This window comes from Etheostoma spectabile, chromosome 20, assembly GCF_008692095.1.
Source record: "Etheostoma spectabile isolate EspeVRDwgs_2016 chromosome 20, UIUC_Espe_1.0, whole genome shotgun sequence".
Taxonomy (NCBI): Eukaryota; Metazoa; Chordata; class Actinopteri; order Perciformes; family Percidae; genus Etheostoma; species Etheostoma spectabile.
This window is the reverse complement of record NC_045752.1, coordinates 7826116-7846750: the sequence shown is the minus strand read 5'-3', so window position 1 is coordinate 7846750 and position 20635 is coordinate 7826116. Positions and strand designations below refer to the sequence as shown.

The 20635-nt window shown below is 39.6% G+C and overlaps 2 protein-coding genes across 3 annotated transcripts; one reads left to right on the top strand and one right to left on the bottom strand.

The window, feature by feature from the left end:
* The first annotated feature begins 117 nt into the window (after window positions 1-117).
* Window positions 118-13998, top strand: si:ch211-15d5.11 (nuclear receptor coactivator 7). 2 transcript variants are annotated; one of them, XM_032499513.1, is made up of 16 exons: window positions 118-246; window positions 1073-1288; window positions 3686-3882; window positions 4155-4234; window positions 5487-5633; window positions 6123-6293; window positions 7805-7936; window positions 8024-8208; window positions 8351-8724; window positions 8811-8970; window positions 10394-10580; window positions 10741-10857; window positions 11673-11825; window positions 11924-12019; window positions 12246-12319; window positions 12446-13998. In XM_032499513.1, exons 2-16 carry the CDS (start codon window positions 1188-1190, stop codon window positions 12579-12581), a joined length of 2310 nt encoding a protein of 769 aa, XP_032355404.1. In that variant the 5' UTR covers window positions 118-246; window positions 1073-1187; the 3' UTR covers window positions 12582-13998. The 2 variants fall into 2 exon arrangements, with proteins under 2 accessions (XP_032355404.1, XP_032355403.1); XM_032499512.1 differs by having other exon boundaries at window positions 6120-6293.
* On the bottom strand, window positions 13572-19811 carry selenon (selenoprotein N). The gene is made up of 12 exons (XM_032499514.1): window positions 19426-19811; window positions 18610-18727; window positions 18363-18493; window positions 17685-17897; window positions 17476-17600; window positions 17063-17200; window positions 16890-16971; window positions 16196-16384; window positions 15962-16067; window positions 15490-15602; window positions 15294-15395; window positions 13572-14893 (listed from the first exon to the last, which is right to left on the bottom strand). The coding sequence occupies exons 1-12, from the start codon at window positions 19606-19608 to the stop codon at window positions 14726-14728; spliced, it is 1668 nt and encodes a 555-aa protein (XP_032355405.1). The 5' UTR covers window positions 19609-19811; the 3' UTR covers window positions 13572-14725.
* Window positions 19812-20635: the final 824 nt, after the last annotated feature.

Genomic DNA, 20635 nt, shown 5'->3' with positions numbered 1-20635 from the left:
ATTCAAATTCCCTGTATGTTTTCGCAAATTCATCGTGAGCTCTCAGAAAACATCATATACTGTTAAAACTCAAGATGTATCACTCCAAACTACTTCCGCCTTCGCTGCTGTCAGCCGGCCCTTTAAGCACTGGGCGGGGCTTGAATATTGAACTTGTAATTGTCGTCTGCGGTGATATCATAACACTGCAATATGAGGACGCGCTCATATGACCGCGACCCGTCTCCATCCCTGGGCAAGACATAGGTCAGTATAGATAACGTTCAGTTTACATTATGCTCCCATGCATTCTCCATCTCTGTTGAGTTTCTGTTGTCATATTTTGTTCCTGCTATGTAGCAGCAGTCTCGATCATTCTGTAATGTCGCCTAAAGGCGTACTTCCTCCACTGTGGTTATCTCACCCCCAGCATTCACAGGAAGCAAATTGTGATCATTCTTTTAATCATATGACCATGTGAGCAATCTTAGGACCTCTTGGAGAATGCAGGACAACGCTAGGCTAACCTTGTATGTATTTGAAAACACACATTTCACCACCCAAAGGTGTGTAACGTTAAGCCTTGTAATGCCGTATCAGTTGGCTAAATTAGGTGTTTGCATGATTTAGCCAGGTGCATTTAAATATCATGATAGGAAAATAGTCATGTCTAAATACAGCTGTGCACTGCAAAGGACTACAATACAACATCTGATCTATTTAAGAAGCGACATATTAAGATGTAATACTATTCTTCTTAACAGTATTATAGAAATATTAAGATATTAATACGTGCAAACTGTACCTGGTCAGCATCAACCTTGGACCAGGAGCTTAGACACATTGGTTGCAAGTACACACACAAAATGATATGGATTGAATGACAGTTCAATTGAATTGTAAACCTGGCTCTATTACTCTGCTAAATGTCTAATATATCCTTTATTAGTCCCACAATGGGAAATTAGCTCACTTCCTTATAGGGTCAGGTGGCTGCAGCTAGGCGTTTTGCCTTCCCTTCTCCCTCCCTCTGCCTAGATTGTGTTCAATTTGTAAAACCAGCCCACAATTTATAAATTCCTGTCTTGTGTAGGTGTAACTGGGGCAAAAGGTAGGCATGGGGAATAAAAGGAGGAAGGATGCCAGCTGAGCTTCTTATCTCTCTGCCACTGCTACCGCTGCCAGCGTCAGCCTAAGAAAGACAGAAGATGGCTCAGTCTGTGAAGAGGCCCGAGACTATGGGAGCCATGGACCACAATCCCCAGAGGGACAAGACCAGGACCAGCTACTTTGGCAACGTCAAGACCAGGTCAGGCCTCTAAATACGTGGATTACTGGAAATAAAACACAGGGGAAAGCTCAAAGTAGACATGTGACAAAATTGGCTGGCATTTGCTTTTCAGATTTAAGCACACTACAATTCAGTCTTTCTTTATTCTCATAAAGGGTAACATGTCCAGATTACCACTAACCATGTGCCATGCCAGAGTGCTGTACAAATCAGCATGTTTTGTTAGCACAAAATGCACATTTTCATCAGCTGGTTTCATTCATTGTCACTGGATGACTCCACATTTCATCAAAGAGCATCATGTGGGTGAGAGCTACAACTATCCATCCAGAGTGCAGCCCACTTCCCCTATAAATAACTCAGATTGTGAATGGTACTCTGTACAGTTATTCGCACTTCAAATACTCTATTAAATAACTATTAATCCATGAATCACTGCTGTTAAAGTGAAAAAATCCACCCTAAAATAGAATTTATATCAAAGCATGGGCCTTCAGTCTTGACCTTAAGGAGCAGTAGATGTATAGAAATAATGTAGGCTTTGTTAATCAAGTCTGAATGAAGACTGTAAAATGTGTTTGAAAGCAACAAATGCTAATAAGGGAACCTTAATAAGTAATATCTTGCCAGCATTTGCAATGTGTGCATTTGCGGCTGTTCTCTGTCTTTTATGTTGTGAATATCTTTGGTTTGTTGTACAAGACAAGCAATATGTAACCGGTGTATGCATGTTACCTTAGGTTTCCATTATGTTGTTATTGACATTTTTCACTATTTTGTAACTTTTATTTCATTGACTAACAAATACTCTATAGTTTGAGAAAATAGTATCCATTCAGGAGTTTGAACTTGTAGCACAGACTGTGGAGATCATGTCATCAATAAATAAATTGTGAATAAAGGCATACATCTTATGGTACTGCTGTCATGTGGTTCCAGCAAAATCATATAGGGATTTTACTTAAATAAAAGGACATTTTATGATTTACGGCTATGTGCTACATACAATAAAACCTATTTGGATGGAATATCTCATGCCACCTGATGACATCATTAACTTACATTACATAAGTGAGTAAAGTCAATATTTTAAGAACCTGTGTAAAGAAGTCAATATTGAGGCGCCTGGGTTGCTCACCTGGTAGAGCACACAGCCATATGTAGAGGTTTAGTCCCCAACGCATTGGCCACAGGTTCGACTCCGACCTGCAGCCCTTTAAAGCATGTCATTCCCCTTTCTCTCTTTCCTTTCATGTCTTCAGCTGTCCTAAACAAAATAAAAGCATAATATGCAAAAAAAATAATATTAAAAAAAAGAAGTGACGATTAAAAAAAATAAAAATAAACCCAACTCACAATATTTTTCAACAAAACACATGAATACATGAAGTAATAAAGTAAGATATAATCATAGCTTAGTTTTCACATATCCAAAAACAATTCCATCTCTTGATGTATATTGTTAATAACATTCAGTTACACGACATAAGATACAATGTTTTTAAAAATCTGGTAAAATATTAGCAACCTTAATCAGTGAACAGAAAGAGGATATTAGGATAAAATGAGACTAAAACATAATACTTTTTTGAAGAACATTTAAGAGCTTTGCAGCAGCATTTTGGACAACGTGAAAATGATCCAGGCATGTCTGTTTAACATGCGGTAAGATGCAGTAAGTTTAGAAATGCCAGGTCAGATGTGACACCAAAATATCTGACTGTGAAGTTTCTGTTATCAGCATTAGGCTGAAAAAAACATCCAGACAATGAGAACATTTAGTCATGCTAAAAAGTCAATCTGTTATGTTTTGAGGGTTAAAAGAAATATCTGATTTCATTTCAGTTGCATCGCAGTTATAACATACACCTATCTATATCAGGGCAGTAAGTCTTGATTTTCTGATTTCCTGCCTGGGCATTTGTGGATCGAAAGAAAATTCTTCCGCAACTACTTCAAACTCAATTATTAGTTATAATTAATTAGCAATAATCAATCAAGAAAAGGGCCAAATATTTGATGTTTTCAGTTTCTCTAGTGTGCAGACGGGCTGTTTTTCTCTGTTATATGATATAAAACAAGACATTTATAGACATCGCTTTGGATTCAGGGGATTTTCAAAGGGCACTTTTATTATACAATGACTTTTTTTTGGATTACATGTTTAAGGGATTGATTAAATATATATGACGGACAGACTAATCATTAATGAAAAACAATAGTTGCAACCCAAATGTAAATTTAGTTTGAGGGTGAATTTTTACTGTTGGGAGCAGTTAGTTAAGACATGCTTTTAGTGTGATTTAGAATACATTCAGGCCGTGTGTCTCCGCAGCACTGTGGAGATAGGTCTGGTAATGCGAGACTAGCAGATGTGTAACCTACTTAAATGTAAATTTTTCTGCTCTCTCTCAGGCTGGGTTCCAAGCTTCCTCCTGGTGTCTCTCAGCCTCCGCAGGTCGCTAAGCGGCTCTGGGAGACTCAACCTCAAGCCCAAGTAATGCAGGAGCCCGCAGCCCGCAGCCAGCATCAGCACCAACCCGCAGTGGGCCGGCCTCTTAACCACACCCCCCACATCAGAAACCCTAAACTGCGGCAGTACTACCTGCAAGGTGCTCCTGCAGTGTTGGATATCTCCTGGGCAGGGAGCATGCTGTTTAAGTAGAGGCATGCTGCAGGATGAACTCTAGCTTGAAGTTATATTTTATAATTGTCATAATCATACTGAGCCTGTTGGCAACATCATGCCTTTGCATAAAGTTGTTTCCATACAGAGAGGAATGGCAGGCAAATGAGCTTTAGTGAATAAATCCTTTTAGGAAGCGCTTGCTCTGGATGTTTTTTCATAAGGTGGCACGTATTGATTTTTTATTTTTCCCCACAGGGACGTTATGTGAACTTAACAATACTAAAGTGAAGCAAGAGCCTATGAGTGGACCGTCAGATGACAGCACAAGCAGCAGGGTAAGTCACATGTTTTTATTTTTGACTTTTTAAACTATTGGACGTGTTGTGTGCATTGAGGAACACAGCTTGTGGGAATAAGTAAGACCAATTTGGGAAGTTGCAAAGCAACACACAGATGATGGATTCATTGCTGCATCTATATATCGTCTAATGACGTATGCTTGAGCAAGCATTAAATGGCTGGAAATTTCTTTCACAATTATGGTCATAAAAGAGTTTGATAAAGAGCGTTCAAGGTTCAAAGATGAGTGTCAGAGCTGTCAAAGCTGTCGGAGCCGTTCACAAACACCATGGGAAAACAGAGTCTGTTTCAGAGCCTCTACAACAAATACAGCCGCAGGAATGCATATCCAGACGTTTATTCAAAGGTATTTGTCAGCTGGGTGTTTGGTTATGCTTCTAAACTGTAAAATATCAATAAACATTTGTTTCTATCTGCCAGTGATATTCTCTGTATTACTTAGTGCTCAAGTCTGGCTTCTCCTCCTTAAAGTCAGTAACCTTTTTGTAATTTTTACTGTTGTTAGTTCACCTTTGAGTTGAACAGGAAGCCCATATATTCAGTTGCCAATTTACTGTATACACAACTAACTGAGAGTAAACGGTAGATTAGTAGATTTTAACTCTCAAGCCGCTTGTGTTTGTTATTTTAAGTTGTGCATGTTAAAAAAAAGAAAGATAATTTTCATCCATATATATAGTATACTGTATGTACAAACAAACACACATGTAGTTTATACCTAGACAAGCGCACACAAAGGTTCAAACACATCCACACACTCACAACCACAAGTCCCATAATCTGTCAGGCGCAAGTAATCTAATTTAGGTCAATGGAACCATCTGTCAGTGGATGACAGTTGGGGAACTGATTCTTAATTTCCTGTTTCAACTCACAAACTACATTTGATTCACCGGTTCAATTCCAATCTGATCTGATTGGTATAGGTTTGAACTGATTTAGAGAGGAAGCACGCAGTGAGATCAGCACAACAATTGGCAGTGGGTCAGTAATTTCAGTATAGTATAATTTCAGTCAGTAATTTAGTATAGTAGCTGTTAGTAGCGCTCTTCAATATTATTTGCTCCAGTACAACTGAAAGATTTCTTCCATACATAGACTGCTAGATGCATGAAGATGGATGCAAAACTATCTTATTAACGAATAAAGAAAAGAAAAAGTTTTTCAGATCGGTTGTGTGATCAGATTTGAACCTCTACTGGACATGTTCTTGCGTTTGTGTTTCAGGGTCTCCCTGGGGACACGGTGTTCAGCGTCGCATCTCAGTTTAACAGTATTGGTACATCCTCAGCAGAAGAGGGCAAGATGGCTCACCGTCCCTCCATTTGCTCCTCAAAATTATCCTCCTCTTCTGCTACCTTCATCCCAAGAGAGGTAAAAGTCAACTGTAAGCACACGATGGCACCTGACATGTGACGCAGTCTTTAAGTGTGTATATAATGTGTGTAAAAGAATGGAAATAGTTTATTTGCCTGCTGTTGCCTAGATTTGCAAAACAAAACATGTCCTCAGTCTGTCTTATGACTTCAGCTGCAGGAAGTGTGTTGCTCCGTCTTACTAATAACTAATTCAGGCAATCAATACCTTCACCTAGAAACCTATCCTAGGAAAGTCACACTGAGAATATGTTATGTGTACTCTATTCATTTTAATGGCATAACTTGATTTATTTTAGCTGTAAACATGCCTCTAGCCCCTCATCAAACAACCCTCATGTGTAATATGGAGCTAAGATGTGACTACAAACCAAGAGAAGTAGGGAAATGCAGGCCTGCACAAAGAGGAAGTAGTCACTCCTGTCACCGGGGTTGTATCTAATTCAGTGTCAGAGCTATTCTGATCATGGCTTCTATTCTGAAGCAGCTGTTCGTCCCAAAGGAAAAAAACACTTCCACCGGTCAAGGCTCCTCTCACCCAGAACCGGACTCTGATCCTAAACTGAAGCGAGAGGCGAAGGCTGTTCCAGACTCTTTGGAAACACTCGCTGCTCAACCTCAGCCCCCTTCTCCAGAGGCAGAATATGACAAACTACTGGTAAGAAAAAAACAACTTCTTTGGTTGCACATTCTGCGATTTTGAAAGCACAAATTTGCATTGTTTTTAAAGTATGCGTGTGTTATTAAAGATTAACAGAAAAGTCCAAAAAATGAATACAAATATGTGTAGCAGAAGATTGTTTTTTCTTCTTTTCTATCCCATGAATTATCTGACGGCCCCTCATATTATCACTTTCTGGAGGGGCTTGACCCCTAGGTTGGGAACGAGTAGGCTAAACCAGCTCCACTTCAACCAGCTACAACAATAAAATGCATTTTTGCATCAATATAAACAATCTAGTCATATGTTGTAATATATCGGAGAGGGGGCATTTTACTGCAACAAGTCCTTTTTCTGTGATACTTTGGGTACATTTAGTTGATAATACTTTAGCAGGATTTTGAATGATGGGCTTGGAACTTTGTACTGTGGTATTGGTATTTTTTACTTATGTAAAGGATCTGTGTACTTCTGCCATTATTGGTGAAGACTAGGATAATGAAAGTGGAAAAGTAAAATAAAAGTGTTTGCATAGTCTGTGTGTACCAAGGTTACCGTATATGACATAACTTTTGACAGTGACACTTGATACACAATTCACCAATAAGTAATCCCCATAGTGAGTAAAACTAATTACAGTAAGTAAGATAATTTGACAGTATGTTTTGAATTAAAAAAGGAAGAATCAATAAGACCGAAACAGAGATGCATTTATAGCTAAACAGATTGAATCCCATCAGTGTCTGTTCATCTTATTAGTCGGTTATTAGCTGCGGTGAAGAAAAATGAGCCGGGGAGATTTTTATAATGGATTAGATGAACAGAACACATTCACTTGGCTCCAAGCAACAAAGCAAAATACGTTCATCAAAACATGACAGCACTGAGTGCAAACTGAATTAAGCTAAAAAAAATCCTTTTGTTTCCAAAACTATGTAGACAGCGAGCAAGCATCAAACTCTCTCTCTCTCTCTCTCTCTCTCTCTCTCTTTCTCTCTCTCTCTCTCGCACAATTGTATCTAATGGACTAAATTTACATAAAATGTACTGAAGTTGAGTTTAGCTTCAGTTTCATGTCTTTTCTGCACATACACATGGGATTATTGAGCTCCTTTATGAATGGATAAGGAAGAATAGAAAATTAGATACTTGATTTGTATATTACAATTTTATCTCGGGTTGCAACTGACCATTATTTTCATTGTTGAATAATTTGATTATTTCGGATTATGTCAAAAAATTTTACACAAAATGCCAATCACAATTTCCCAAGTTAACTTATTTATATAGCTTTGTTTTGTCCAAATAACAGTCAAAACCCCAAATATATTGGGTTTACTATGATGAAAAAAATCCGCTAGAAACAATAAATATTCTGAATTTGAACTTGATTAACAGTTTTGAAAGGTTAATCAACTTTGAAAACTTTTGTTGACTCGTCATTTTATTATTTCATCACAAGGCCTGCTTGGTTGTTTACGCTGAAATTGAATATGTGATGCTGACAGGATGTGGAGACGGTGCCGATGCCTGATGGACAGCTCTGCTTATTGGCTCTGCCACCAGAGTGCTGTCAGGGGGAGGGACCAGAGGCCATGCGGTACCTCAAACTTGTCTGCCGGAACATCACAGACCGTAAGGTGGGAGTACAGTACTTCTGTCTGGTCTTAGTTTTCAACACCAGTAGACATCTGTAGGCTTACATCAACACTTTCTCTCTCTGTTAGGGTGTAGTTTCAGGTATCCTGTTGGTGACGTCAAATAAGATATTCTTTGACCCGTGTAAGACACATGCTCTGGTGAAGGAACATGGCTGTGAAGAATACCTCCTGTCGTGCTCAATTGATAATCTGGCATCTGTCTCCTTCTTCCCTGACATCTCACATGTTCACTTCAACACGTCCCAGCAAAGGTCAGCAATGATTCACTTTTTCTAAACTACACACACACACACACACACACACACACACACACACACACACACACACACACACACACACAAACACAAAGAGACTCAAATTACATAAAAAGTCAATACACGTTTTTTTTTCCAGGAGAAAAGGAAAGACATTTTTCCAGAAGTTCAAAACAGCCAAAAGCCAAGCAGGCAGCTTCCCAATCCAAAAGGAGGAGTCGGTCCCAACTGCGCTGCCTCAATTAGATTTGTCTAGCCTGGCTCTAAGCCTGACCACAGAGGTTCCTGGGGAGGAGGAGGCAGAGAGCAGAGACATGGCGGAGGCTGAGGGGGAGCTTGATAGCAGCCCTCTGGATATGCTGTCAGAGGCGTCTGTAGACAGCCTGGGAGTGGCTGTCCTGAGCAGTGCTGCCACCTTCTGCTGTGGAGGTCAAGAGGTGCCCGGTAAAGAGAAGACGGAGCTGCTGCACACTGATGAAAAAGGGAAGTCCTCTGTGAAGAGTCAGACTGCAGGTAAGGATGTGAATCATGATCTGTCTTAAAGATGGTTAATTTTCCTGTTTAAATGTTCCTTACCCTTGTTCTCTTTTTACTTTCAGTGCCTCGGAGGTCATCAGCAGGAAGTCCTGGGAGTCTGATGTTTGTGCGACTGCGGGTTCAGCCATCTGCAGGAAAGAATCAGAGTGCAGGAGGTCTTCAACTGGGGTTGGTCAAAACTTTACCAAGAAGGGATGCCTGGCTTGCCCTTTCACAAGAGAGGTACAGTAATGAAAAGCAGAGAAATGTACACAGACCAGAGATTCAAAGGGGTACTTCAAGAATTTAGTATTGCAGTTGGGGGCTTATCAAGAGACTAATTTTAGGTATGGTAAACTGAAGCTACATGAACACACAAGGTCCAGCCTTGTACAAAGTTTGAACCTAGTCTTGTTTTTTTTTTCTCTGATATTAACTAGCTCCATCTACTTGCAATGCTCAAATTTATCCCTTCAGTTTACTTCCTCTGTCTCTCAATCTCTCGTCACTCTGTAAACATTACAGAAAATAAAAAAAGACAGCTCTTTTGAAAATAAATCAACAATCAGTTATATAGAATCACTGTAAAAGGCATCCAAAGAGCAACTATTTAACAGTGTTGGGATACTAAATACAATTACTTAAGTTTTATACCTGAGTGCTATTTAGATTTGCTTACTCCATACTTGAGTATTGAATATTTATATTTTATGACACCTAATACTAGTAGTTAATACTATTCCAATATATTTCGGAGGGATTCACTCAGATTTTTAAAGTAAGATTTTTTTTTAACAACAAAACATCTGTTTTTCCAAAAATAATGCATTTTTATTCATTAACCCACCCGACAGTATGGAGCAGTTAACGTTCGACCAGCTACAACATTAAATTACTGCTTCCATGTTAATACATCAAAAATAATGAGCTCACTGACTGACATCATGAGTACATTTTTATTTGCCAATACTTCTATACGTTACTGAACAAAAATTTTGAATGCAGGAACTTGTAACTTGGAATGGACTATTTTTTATAATGTCGTATTACTACTTAATATTGGAGTCTGCGATTCTAATCCAATACACATTTTGTCAAATTCAATCTCCTCATGGTCCACTAACTGTCCTGTCTGTGGTGCGCGGAGAAAGAAAATCTGGGGTTCATATCTATTTTATTCAGTCTATGGTTCATTTGTACACAGTGCTGGCTCTGTAAATTGAAAACAAACAAAGTGGCTTGGGCAGAGCCACACAACACTATTCTGTTCGTGCTCGTGCACAGAACAGGGGAAATGCCATGGATGTATAAATAGAAAGGCAGTGTGAGCAAAGGGACGATTAATCTGGCACATTCTAATGTTCCAAGGGAGCGCTGATGGGAGGGGTGTATATGTTTGGGTGATGAGTTCAAATATTAACAAGTTTTCTCCAGAATCTCAGACTCCTCCTAAAAGCTGTCAAGTACAACACTTCATCCAAAACTCCACCTCAGTTAAAGTTATTGTAATTACTAATTTGGGAATATATTTATTTAAAGTACATTTAAAGCCTAAATTACATTCAAAAGCTATACCTGCTAATGTCTCTGGCCATGTTGACTCAGCTGTTAGGGTTGTTTTCCTTTCCCATGTGACATGGGTGACTGCTTTAATCTCCCCCTGCAGTTCGGACGAGCTGTACGCCTACCTTTCACACAGTCGACCAGACTTGTGTATGCTTAATGGAGGGGAGGAGGAGGGGGAGGCAGACCATCACGAAGAGGAGTTTGTACTCATCTCGGACAAAGAGGACGAAGAAGAGGAGGACGAGGAGGTTTTTCAGAGGCATCGCAGCACAGGGGACGACTGGGAGGTGAGGGGGCTCATTTCAGTCTCTTGTTTGTGAACACAGTTGCTTCAAGTGGAGTGTCAAAACAAAAGGAATATGAGGACAGAAATGAGTTATCATGCCTACCGATGTTCTAGAACCCACTGGCTTGTATGTTTTTACATTTATTTATGTTTTTTTGCAGATGGTGTTGATGGAGGAGAGTGGGCTCAAGCCAACCCAGGTGATCGACAGCCACCCTGACGGACTCAATAATATCGTGACGATCAGCCAGATTTTAGAAGCTTCACATGTCAGTGAGGTGGGTGACAATGCACACACTCTTCACACACATGCACCAGCTCGTTGTAAAGCCCCCACGTGGGTGTCTTAGTAACTACTAGCTAGTTTCAAAGTAGTGATTTTCTAAATCATGTTGCACCATTAAAACTTAAATGAACATTTCCGATATTTCTCCAAAGATTTTTGACTGCAAACGGAATGACTAATTGGGATTTCAGCGGGACTTTGAGAATTTAGTAATGAATAAATCAGTTGCTAGGAAATATATGTAGTGCTTTCCAATTTGTGCTTTTCTATGAATTCTAAAGATACATCTTTCTAGTTTCTTGAACATTCTAGGCACATTTAAACGACATACCATCTGTGATGATGTTGGTTAATTAAGGTTATTTTTGACACTTTTCTGTGGTAGATTAGGAGGTTTTTTTTTTTGAGTTTTCCTTTGTGAAACTTTACTTGACTATAATCTATAGGAACTGTTATACCCTTCACTCTATAGTACAGTTTATAAATTAGCAAACTAGTATGGCCAGTTAGTTTGATCATCTATTCAGTTAACAGTTAGCTAGATCTGGGAGTTAGCAGGTGTAAATATTTGACAACTAATCTCTATGTAAGACTTAGTTCATGTGGTGAGGCTCTGTTTTGAGGGGGGAAACATCTCCATTTAGTCAATCCCTTTTGCTACAACTACGCTAAGTTGAATTCAGAAGGACCACGCTGAAAAGCTGCAAAGATTTAGATGTCAGGCTCTGGACATGTTTGTACTCCCACTCCTCCCTTCCTCCTTTTTGTTAATTAAAAAATGTCTCCCCTCCTTTATTTCTCTGTCAGCTATGTAAGGAGCTTCCTCCGAGGACAATTGCCCGCAGCTGGCAGCTGGCTTACAGTACATCCCGTCACGGCGCTAGCCTCAAGTCCCTCTACAGAAAACTCAGTGCCACAGACTCCCCTGTGCTCATTGTAATCAAGGATGAGCTTAATGAGGTAACACACACTATACGTTAGCTCTAATTTTAATTATAGATGTTGTAGTGTCTGTTATTTTAAATTGTGCTTCGTTGCTGTGACTTTTTCTTCATCAGACATTCGGGGCCTTCCTCTCTCACCCTCTGAGGCCCAGTGAGACGTTCTACGGCACAGGAGAAACATTCCTCTTCATGTTGCATCCTCGTTTCAAGGTGAGGCGCCTAACAACCGTCTTGACAGGGTGTTACTGTAGTTGTGTTAGTTCAGCCAATTTGTAAATTTCTGCAGAATGTTTGGAAGTCATTAAGATATTTCCTTAAAATGCTGTAGTTAATCCACTTCCTGAATTCATGGTGCCAAAAGGAAGCACGTTTTTTGTTTCTTACTATATGTTTTAGAAGTGGCACAAAAACTGTTTTGTGGTGATTTGCTCTGCAGTGCTTCAAATGGACTGGAGAGAACTCCTTCTTTATTAAAGGAGATTTAGACTCCTTTGCTATTGGTGGAGGCAGGTAATGTGTTTTTCCAACTTCCTCAAGTTCAATATAATTAACTGTGTTTTGTCTGTCTATTCAGCATATGTGGTAAAAAATGTACCAAATTATAAAGTATTTTTTTCTTTGTCTCTTTTTCTACAGTGGTCACTTTGGTCTGTGGGTGGATGAGAATCTGTACTTGGGTCGCAGCAGCCCCTGCTACACTTTCAACAACTGTTGCCTCTCACAAACCGATGACTTCCGAGTCATGGAGCTGGAGGTGTGGACATTCACCTGAAGAGGCTGCCGGGTTCCTCTTTGAGTCGCCTGGTTCCTGCTGATCAGCGCTATCAAGACAAATATAGCCGTTCATTCATTTCATGGTAGCATCCATGTAAAACAAATCTACCACAAACTGCTGGATTTTTCAGTGTGATTAAGTGCTGTGGGTTTAAGTGAACTGAAATGAACCGAACGTGGCTGATCTTGAACAGCTCGATGTCTCGGAGTCAGGGTTTAATGGTGGACTGTTATATAGTTGACTCATTCCTGTGGGTTTGGCAGCCAAACATTGAACTGAGTTGACCTGGATACTTTAAGTCCTCCTTTTTGAATGGAGTGGGTTACATGTCTGAGACTGCACTTTACTTTAAATGTGAATCAATAACTTCAGGATATCTCATTATTTAGCATATGAACATGATTGTACATCTGTGTTAAAAGGTAATGCATGTCCCCACTTTCATATAACTGTGTTCAGATTAATGTTGAAAGTTTGAAATATGTTTGTCTTCTTATGAATAGATTTCTCTTTTGAAAACCAAACTACACACACACAGCCCAAAGTCAAACTCCCGTCATGGGAACACCAATTCATTTTTATGGCTTTTCATGAGTTATAGCCATAGACAACATTAGATAATACTGCACACTTAGAGCTCCACTGTGAGAAAAGCTTCTCAATTGAAGATCATCTGCACTTACAATGGATTTAAGTCTCATTTGTTACTATTCTGAACTCTTTTCATTTCAAATGCTGACTCATACACCACTGTGGTTCCTGAACATGACAAAGCTTAGCAGTTTTGTCTCAATTGAACTGTATCCATAACTTGCTCTCACTCTGAAAGCTCAATCTACTTTGCTTAAATTGTACGGTATTGTAGATTAGTTAATAAAACTCCGCACAAATATGAGCATTTAATCTCTATAAACATTTGTATGACTGATTGTTTAACTGTGCAGTGTGTGGTTGATGTTGCCAAAAAACACACAATTCAGTTTGTATTTAAAAAAAGAAATGGTTTTATTATTCGTGGAAAAGTTGGCACTGGTAGGTTACAGAATAACATTGTTTTCCCCCTTAAGGCCCCGATTAGTCCGGGGTTTTACATGGAGAGAACCTTGTATGACCATGCAAGTGCAATACTTTCACAAAGTCACATTTCAACTTAATGTTAATCTCATTTTTCAAATTTTACTGTAACTATTTCAAATTTTATTTCCTCTTGTCTTGCTAAAATTAAAAGCAAATACATTGTTTTGACTGGATCCTAAAAGAGTAAATCAGCTGTATATGTAGTAAGTCCCTCTCAGTTTCAAACATATGACCAATAGGTTCCATTGAGTTACATACATACACATATGAACAGCTGTTCAAGCTGCAATCCAGCTCCTGTACATATTTCATTTCTTTGGTGTGGACACAACTTCTTAAAAAACAGAAACTCTGCAAAATATTCAACATTTGGTTTCAAACTCAGATTAAAAACTTTTATGTGCCACAGTTTAGCGTTTCCTGCTGCTTTTGTCCCCTGAGTCGGAGAGGGGTGTTCCCTCCAGCAGCTTTAGCAATAACATCAGATGTCACCCCGCCCGGAGAGAGCTTTCGGGCAACGTCTTCACAAACTGCTGAAGCACAACTAAAGGCCACAGCTGCACCAGCCCACCGTCTCTGGGTACACTCAGCAGCAGGAAGACACACTCACTCGGCCATTAAATATTGCACGAGCGGCATTGGGATATAAAAGAAGAAATATATGAGGATGTTTTGCTGTGTCGGTCTCTGTCTACATTTTATATCACCTTTAATTAGCAGCAACAAACAGAGAGAGCAGATATAAATGTGTTTACATATCTGTCACTGCTTTGCATCTCATTAAAATATACCATATTGACAGTAACATTAGGTTTGAGTAGCAGTATTTCCCTGTACTGTTTGTCACAATATAAAAACTGTTTATAAAAACGTTCTGACCAGGAGACACACCAAAATAAATAGTAACAAAGAGGACAGAAGGCCAAAACGTTTTTCAGCTGCCGACACTGAGGAGAAAGCTTCTCTACATGATTTGTTGGAGGGTTTTCCTTATCTTGGACCATTACTCGGAATGATAATCATTTCCTCCTGTTTAGTCTTGCAGTCTCTATCGTGCATGCAAACTACTGTGCCAGGTACTCCTTGGCTTTCTCCAGCCCCTCCTTGAGGAAGCTGATGTAAGTGGATGTGGAGGGGTCCTCAAACCCACCAGAGAAGCTGAAAGTTGCTACTTCCTCCTCTGGTTTCATGGCCGTCTGGTCCAGGAAGAAGTTGGCATTGATGTGGTGGACCTAAAGCCATATACAGGAAGTAGATGAAAGTCTTTAGTCTGACTTTTTTTACATACCAATGTTGCTATTACCAACGGAAAGGCATTCCCTCTTTAAATTTAAGATTATGAACATTAATTAATATCACATGTCATGACAGTGGGAAATACTTTAAGTATTTAAGTAAGTAAGTAAGTTAATTAATCAACTTAATACTGAGGGCTTGTGAGCTTCTCCCCTGTAAATAATTTTTTTAATTAAATTAATAAAATAGCCATGAAAATAAATATTCTATTTACTTAAAATAAAACAGAATACTGATATTGATTTGCAGGGCTTCTACACATGATTTGTTAAAAAAACTGTCCTGAATGTTTTATAAATTGCAGGCTGATAAAAAAAAAAAGAGTAAAATATTTACAATAGTTCCATTGGGCAGCGCCACCATCATCTCCACAGGGAAGTTGTACTTCTCCAGGTGTAACTGGGCCTTTTCACTCAACACAGGGTTCTGCTTATCAGCCTGTTAAAGAGAAGAATATTTAAAAACAAAATAAAAAACAGTCAACTAATCACTGTCTGAGTTTCTTAGACCTTGCACTGCCCTGACTGCTCACCTGCATGTTCTCCAGCTCTTTGACCAGAGACCAGCTGCTTATGAAGCTCTGGTTGAGCAGGGCCAGGACGGGCGAACTTTCCAGGACTGTCTCCCGAAGAGTTCGCCCCGAACCTACAGAGGTGTGGAGGGGAGACAGAGATGTTTAAAAAGTTTAAAGGTTTTTTTGCTAAAACTAATGTAACAGTAGCACACATGAAGAAATCTGCAAAGTTAGTCAGTAATGTGTTAATGTTAACAACAGTATTTACTAAATAAGTATGTTTTCTAATATTAGCCACCACAGGCTACTAGCCACACAAGACCAAATAAGGCTGTAGCTGCAAAGCTGCTGTGTGTATTAAACTAAACAAGTGTGCGTTTTCTTGCTTTTGAATGTGATAGTTAGCCTTTAATTAAATATTTTCTCAGATATCAATAACAGTGTACAATGCTACAATGCTGTGAAATCAGCTACAAGTAAATGATCTCACCTCAGCAGGACTGGTCGTCTAATGCTCCCCAAAGCAGAATGGAATGCACCAGTTTATTCTCTGCTGCAGCTCGGTCAAAGGCTTCCGAGAAAGGCAGGTACGACACCTGGGAAGAAGTATGATAAGAACAATAAAATAGTTGTTCAACGTCTCAAAATAGCTGTGAAACTCACAGCATGCAAGCCAACAGTGGGTTGAATAAATGTGTTGAATAAATGCTATTTAGGTGGTTACCTTCTTAAAGGGGTAGAAAGTGACCTCTAGGCGTCGGGCGGCTTCTTGCCAACTCATCTCTGAGGTCCAGTGGATGTCCTCAAAGACAAACTGGATCGGCTCGCCGCCGCCATCTCGACTGTCGATGATGTTGCCTTCCTCATCCATGATGATGGAGGGAGTGGATGGGCCCGTGGACTGCAGCTCTAACTGTAAACACATTCATACGTTTTTTTTATAGAAGGCATCTTCTCATTAAAAAAAACTTTAATATGTAACTTTTTTTTCCTGAGGAAAATTATTTTGTGATCTTTGACATATTTCTGGGGAAATTAGTCATCAGTGAACTATGTCTGTAAATACAGAAAATTGAAAATGGCTCAATGAGGCACAATGAAACATAGTATCTAAAAATAAAAAACTAGGAATATTTTAAATATGTAGAGGACTAATTGAAGTTAAAAGGTAATTGGTCCAAGGCTTAATGCCCCTAACTCGAGGAGTTTCACTCCAACATTAGGACATACTGTGATGAGAACAGTAAGTCAAAACAGTGACAGGAAAGATTTAACCCTGAAAAAAGACACTAAATTGGAGAATAATTATACTGAATGAGTTTAATCTGGCCTTAATGACCTACAAGTAAATCAGGAAGTGCTGGAGTACTACATAAAAAAAGAAATAGAGACTTTCTGAAGTGTCCCTGCAGCTCTACCTGTGGCAGGTATCCGATGTCCACCTCCATGTTACTGCTCTCACTGGCCCCATACAGCCACTCCATGTCCACATTAAGAGACCTGACACACAACAGGATATGTTACACTACAGCTACAACACACCGAGTGGGGACAGTGTGCACAAAGGTGACAGGGTGTTTAACAGATTTACCGGTCATTGGGAACGTAGAGGTGAAAGTGGCGGACATGAGATGCATCTTTAGAGAGAACAATGTTGCCGGTGAACTTCCCTGGGGTGAACCAGAAGGGAAAGTCTGGAACATCATTGAGCTGGAACTCTGCGTGAATCCTGTCGAGGTGACCAGAATGAGGAGGTGAGATTGTACTGCATTAATTTGCAATAATAATGTAACATTGACAACAAACTAAAATGGACTCAGGCTCTGCTTCTGATCTGAAAACTGAAACCAATGGCTACCTGCCAGGGAGAACATTTAAATGTATAGTGTGTGCTGGATGTTAGGCAGCACTAATGTGAAGTATACACAATGCTGTAGGTAATGAGCTAAAAGAAGAAAAAGCACCACTATGGTCGTTTATGTCTCCTCCTGAATTGCTCCTCACCTGAACACAATGTCATAATAAAAGTCGTTGCTGGCACGAATGCAGGCGACTGCGCCCTGAGGTGCAAAGCGTGATTTGATGAAGGGCCGCGGGTGGAACATACTCAACAAAGTGTGGATAAGAACCTGAAGCAGGATAAGAACAGGTATTAATATACAGCGTGATGATCACAACCCCTAACACTAAATAATGTTGAGTTTTTAAAATACCTCTTTGCCCTTTGGTGAGGGTGGGTGGTAACGATTGTTGGGCAGGTACCCGGTGAAGATGTTGAGCTCGCTAGGAATCATCCACCACGTGTCTCCCACTGCCACCTTGTTCTTTGGGGGCAAGAAGGCCCTGAATTGGCTGGCAGAGAAGGAAGAAGAAGGCACTGCTGGGCTCTTCCATGAGCGCAGCCCACTCAGAGAGCTGTGAGACACCTGCAAGAGCAGGAGGCAGATAACCAAAGACAAAATCAATTTACTATTATTAGTATATTCTTCAAAACTAGAACATGTGCGTCTTAAAAAATGCATGTTACAATTAAGTCAGTCTAAGAAAATAACGAGTTAGTTTTTTGCTATTTTATTGATTCAATTCTTCATTGCTTACACATTTTCAATGAACTGCGTTGACAAAGAGCTGACTCAGACAGGGATTGGTATTGCAAAATGTATGAAAGATAATTGCATTCATTCCAATAATCTCAAGTATCTTGCTGTGATGATTATTTTAAATCATCATCATGATTTAGTTTAAATTATTTTAAGTTTGTTCAACCTTTCAGAAATCACAGTAAATGTGTAACTATATGTAAAACCCTTGATTGTGGATTTTCTTTGTTTACTATCCAGTAGTTGAGAGACAGAGAACAATAAACCTCCTACAGCGTGATCTTTCCTTACCCCGAGGAAACCATCCTTGCTTTTTGTCATGGAGTCGAGCAGCAGAGGCTGCATTTTAGCCTCCAACGTCAAAGTCTCCCCGTTGGGGTCATGGATCACTTCCTCCTCAAAGTCCACTGGGGGTGTAATTCCTGTGAGGAAGCCATAGAGATTGCAGTCAATATGGGGTCAGACGTGACCAGTGAGACAGAGACGACAAGGTATTGAATAAATGGGACATTCCGAGAGAAAGATAATATGGATGTACCTGTGAGTTTCTCAGCAATGGGTTTGAACTCCTCCGGACTGAGATAAAGGTCATGATCAGTATCTAAGGAGGAGAAGAGAAAAAGCCCCTCGGCACCTAGAGTTCGAACACTCTCTTCCTATTGGAGGGGCACATGCGTTAGTTAGACGGATCCCTATTGTCATTTCACACGCTTCAGGGATTGACAATGCAGCATCAAAACTAGGACAGTGAGCTGTCTGATCACATGAAACACAAATGTTGTTGTTTTAATTGACATACAACTCATATTCAATGAAATTCATGTTAATATAGTATTTTGTCTTTGGTGCAATAGCATTTATTCGACCTCAGCCACCCTGTCTGGATAAAGATCCGCCCAGGGCCACAGATTCCTAGCATGTGTTGTCAGACTGATGCGTGCCTACTATCGCCTGTACAATGGAGGCAGAGGGGGGAGGTTGGATACACCCTCTGTGGCCAAACAAAAGTGGATTTACACAAGAGGTTTAGTTTTACCAGCTGTGACACAGATGCCCCCCCCCCCCATAAAACACCATGGGGTGGGAAAAACTGCAGATGTTTTTTTTGTGGCGAATGATGTACAACAAAATGTGCTTACAGTTCTGCTACAGTAAGTGTAGGTCCAGTAAAATGTACCAGAATAATCAATGCAAACTTTAATACAACACAGCATCTTACATTAAATTAGCATTTTCTGAGCATGATATGACCATGCATCTGTATTTTTTCTTAAGTTGTTTTTAAGATAAAATGACTAAGTTAGGATCACAGCTAAATTTTGAGACGTCTGTAAGGTTATTATGTGGATCTCACATGACGCTTGAGGAGCTGGGCATCTTGGTAATACTTGATCCAAAAGGCGAGAAGAGGGACAGCACCGACTATGAGCAGAGTCCAGATCCCTCTGCAGATCCAGGATCCATAGCTCGGACTCTGATGCCCATTCTGCTGCGAATGTTTACCATAATCCTCTTTTTTATCCACGTCTGCGGCCATCGTCGACCTCCACCACAGCTATTTAGACGAGGACATAGTCGTCGAACAACGTCCCAAAAACGAAACCAACTGAAATATCACTATAACACTTTCTTTTCTTTCCTTAAAGAGTTTCGAATTTAGTTCCGTTATCCCGTAGCCGGGGACCGCGTACAGATGTTGCTGCCGTTACTGGCAACCGCTGTGTGATGTAGCTAAACTAGCTCTCTAGTTAGTCAAATATTCCTTGAACATCCGGTTATTACTTTCAAAATAAAGTCCTGAAAGGTTAAATGGCAATGCCCTGCGCTGTTACTGATTCGGTACAGCCTTTCCCTGATGAAACCGGCGAGGGGAATATTAAAAGTTTTTTTTTTTGCTGGTTATACACATCAGTCATATCATTTCATCTGGCCAATGCACAAGATTGTATTATTGGTTAATCTCAGACAATCTAGTTAATGAAATAAACTGATGTGAAATTTCAGCATCACCCCTGACTAATCATTGTTTTATATCCTTGACACTTTCTCCGGGTGGAAGAGAGAATAACATGAACTCCATATGGAAGTTAACAATACTCTTTTGGAAGATTTTGTAGTGTAGTTAAACAACTGGTTAGAGAAATAGGTGAATTGGAAATGTTGTTTCTGAGTAAATGGGAATGGTTTAAATTCAAAGTTAAACAGATAGCTATTAGGACAAGTAAGCAATAATCAACACTTAAAGAGAAAAGACAAAAAAAATCTAAAACTTTTTTTGATTATAACAGAGGTTTGCGTGTACAGGTTCCGGATATGGATGGATTGTCCATAGGAAAAACACATTTTAAATTAATTAACTGGCCCATTTCCCCAAAAGTTAAAGAGACTCACTTATAATCACAATAATTTATAAAATATATCCGGTCGCTGACTTTCTTAGAAGATTTAAATTTGATGTAGACCCTTGTGTATTTGGTGTGGTTGCTGATGAGATTCTGGAACACACTCTTTTTTTGTCCTGTGTCCAACACCTTCTGGTCCGAGATATATAATTGGCTGTCTCT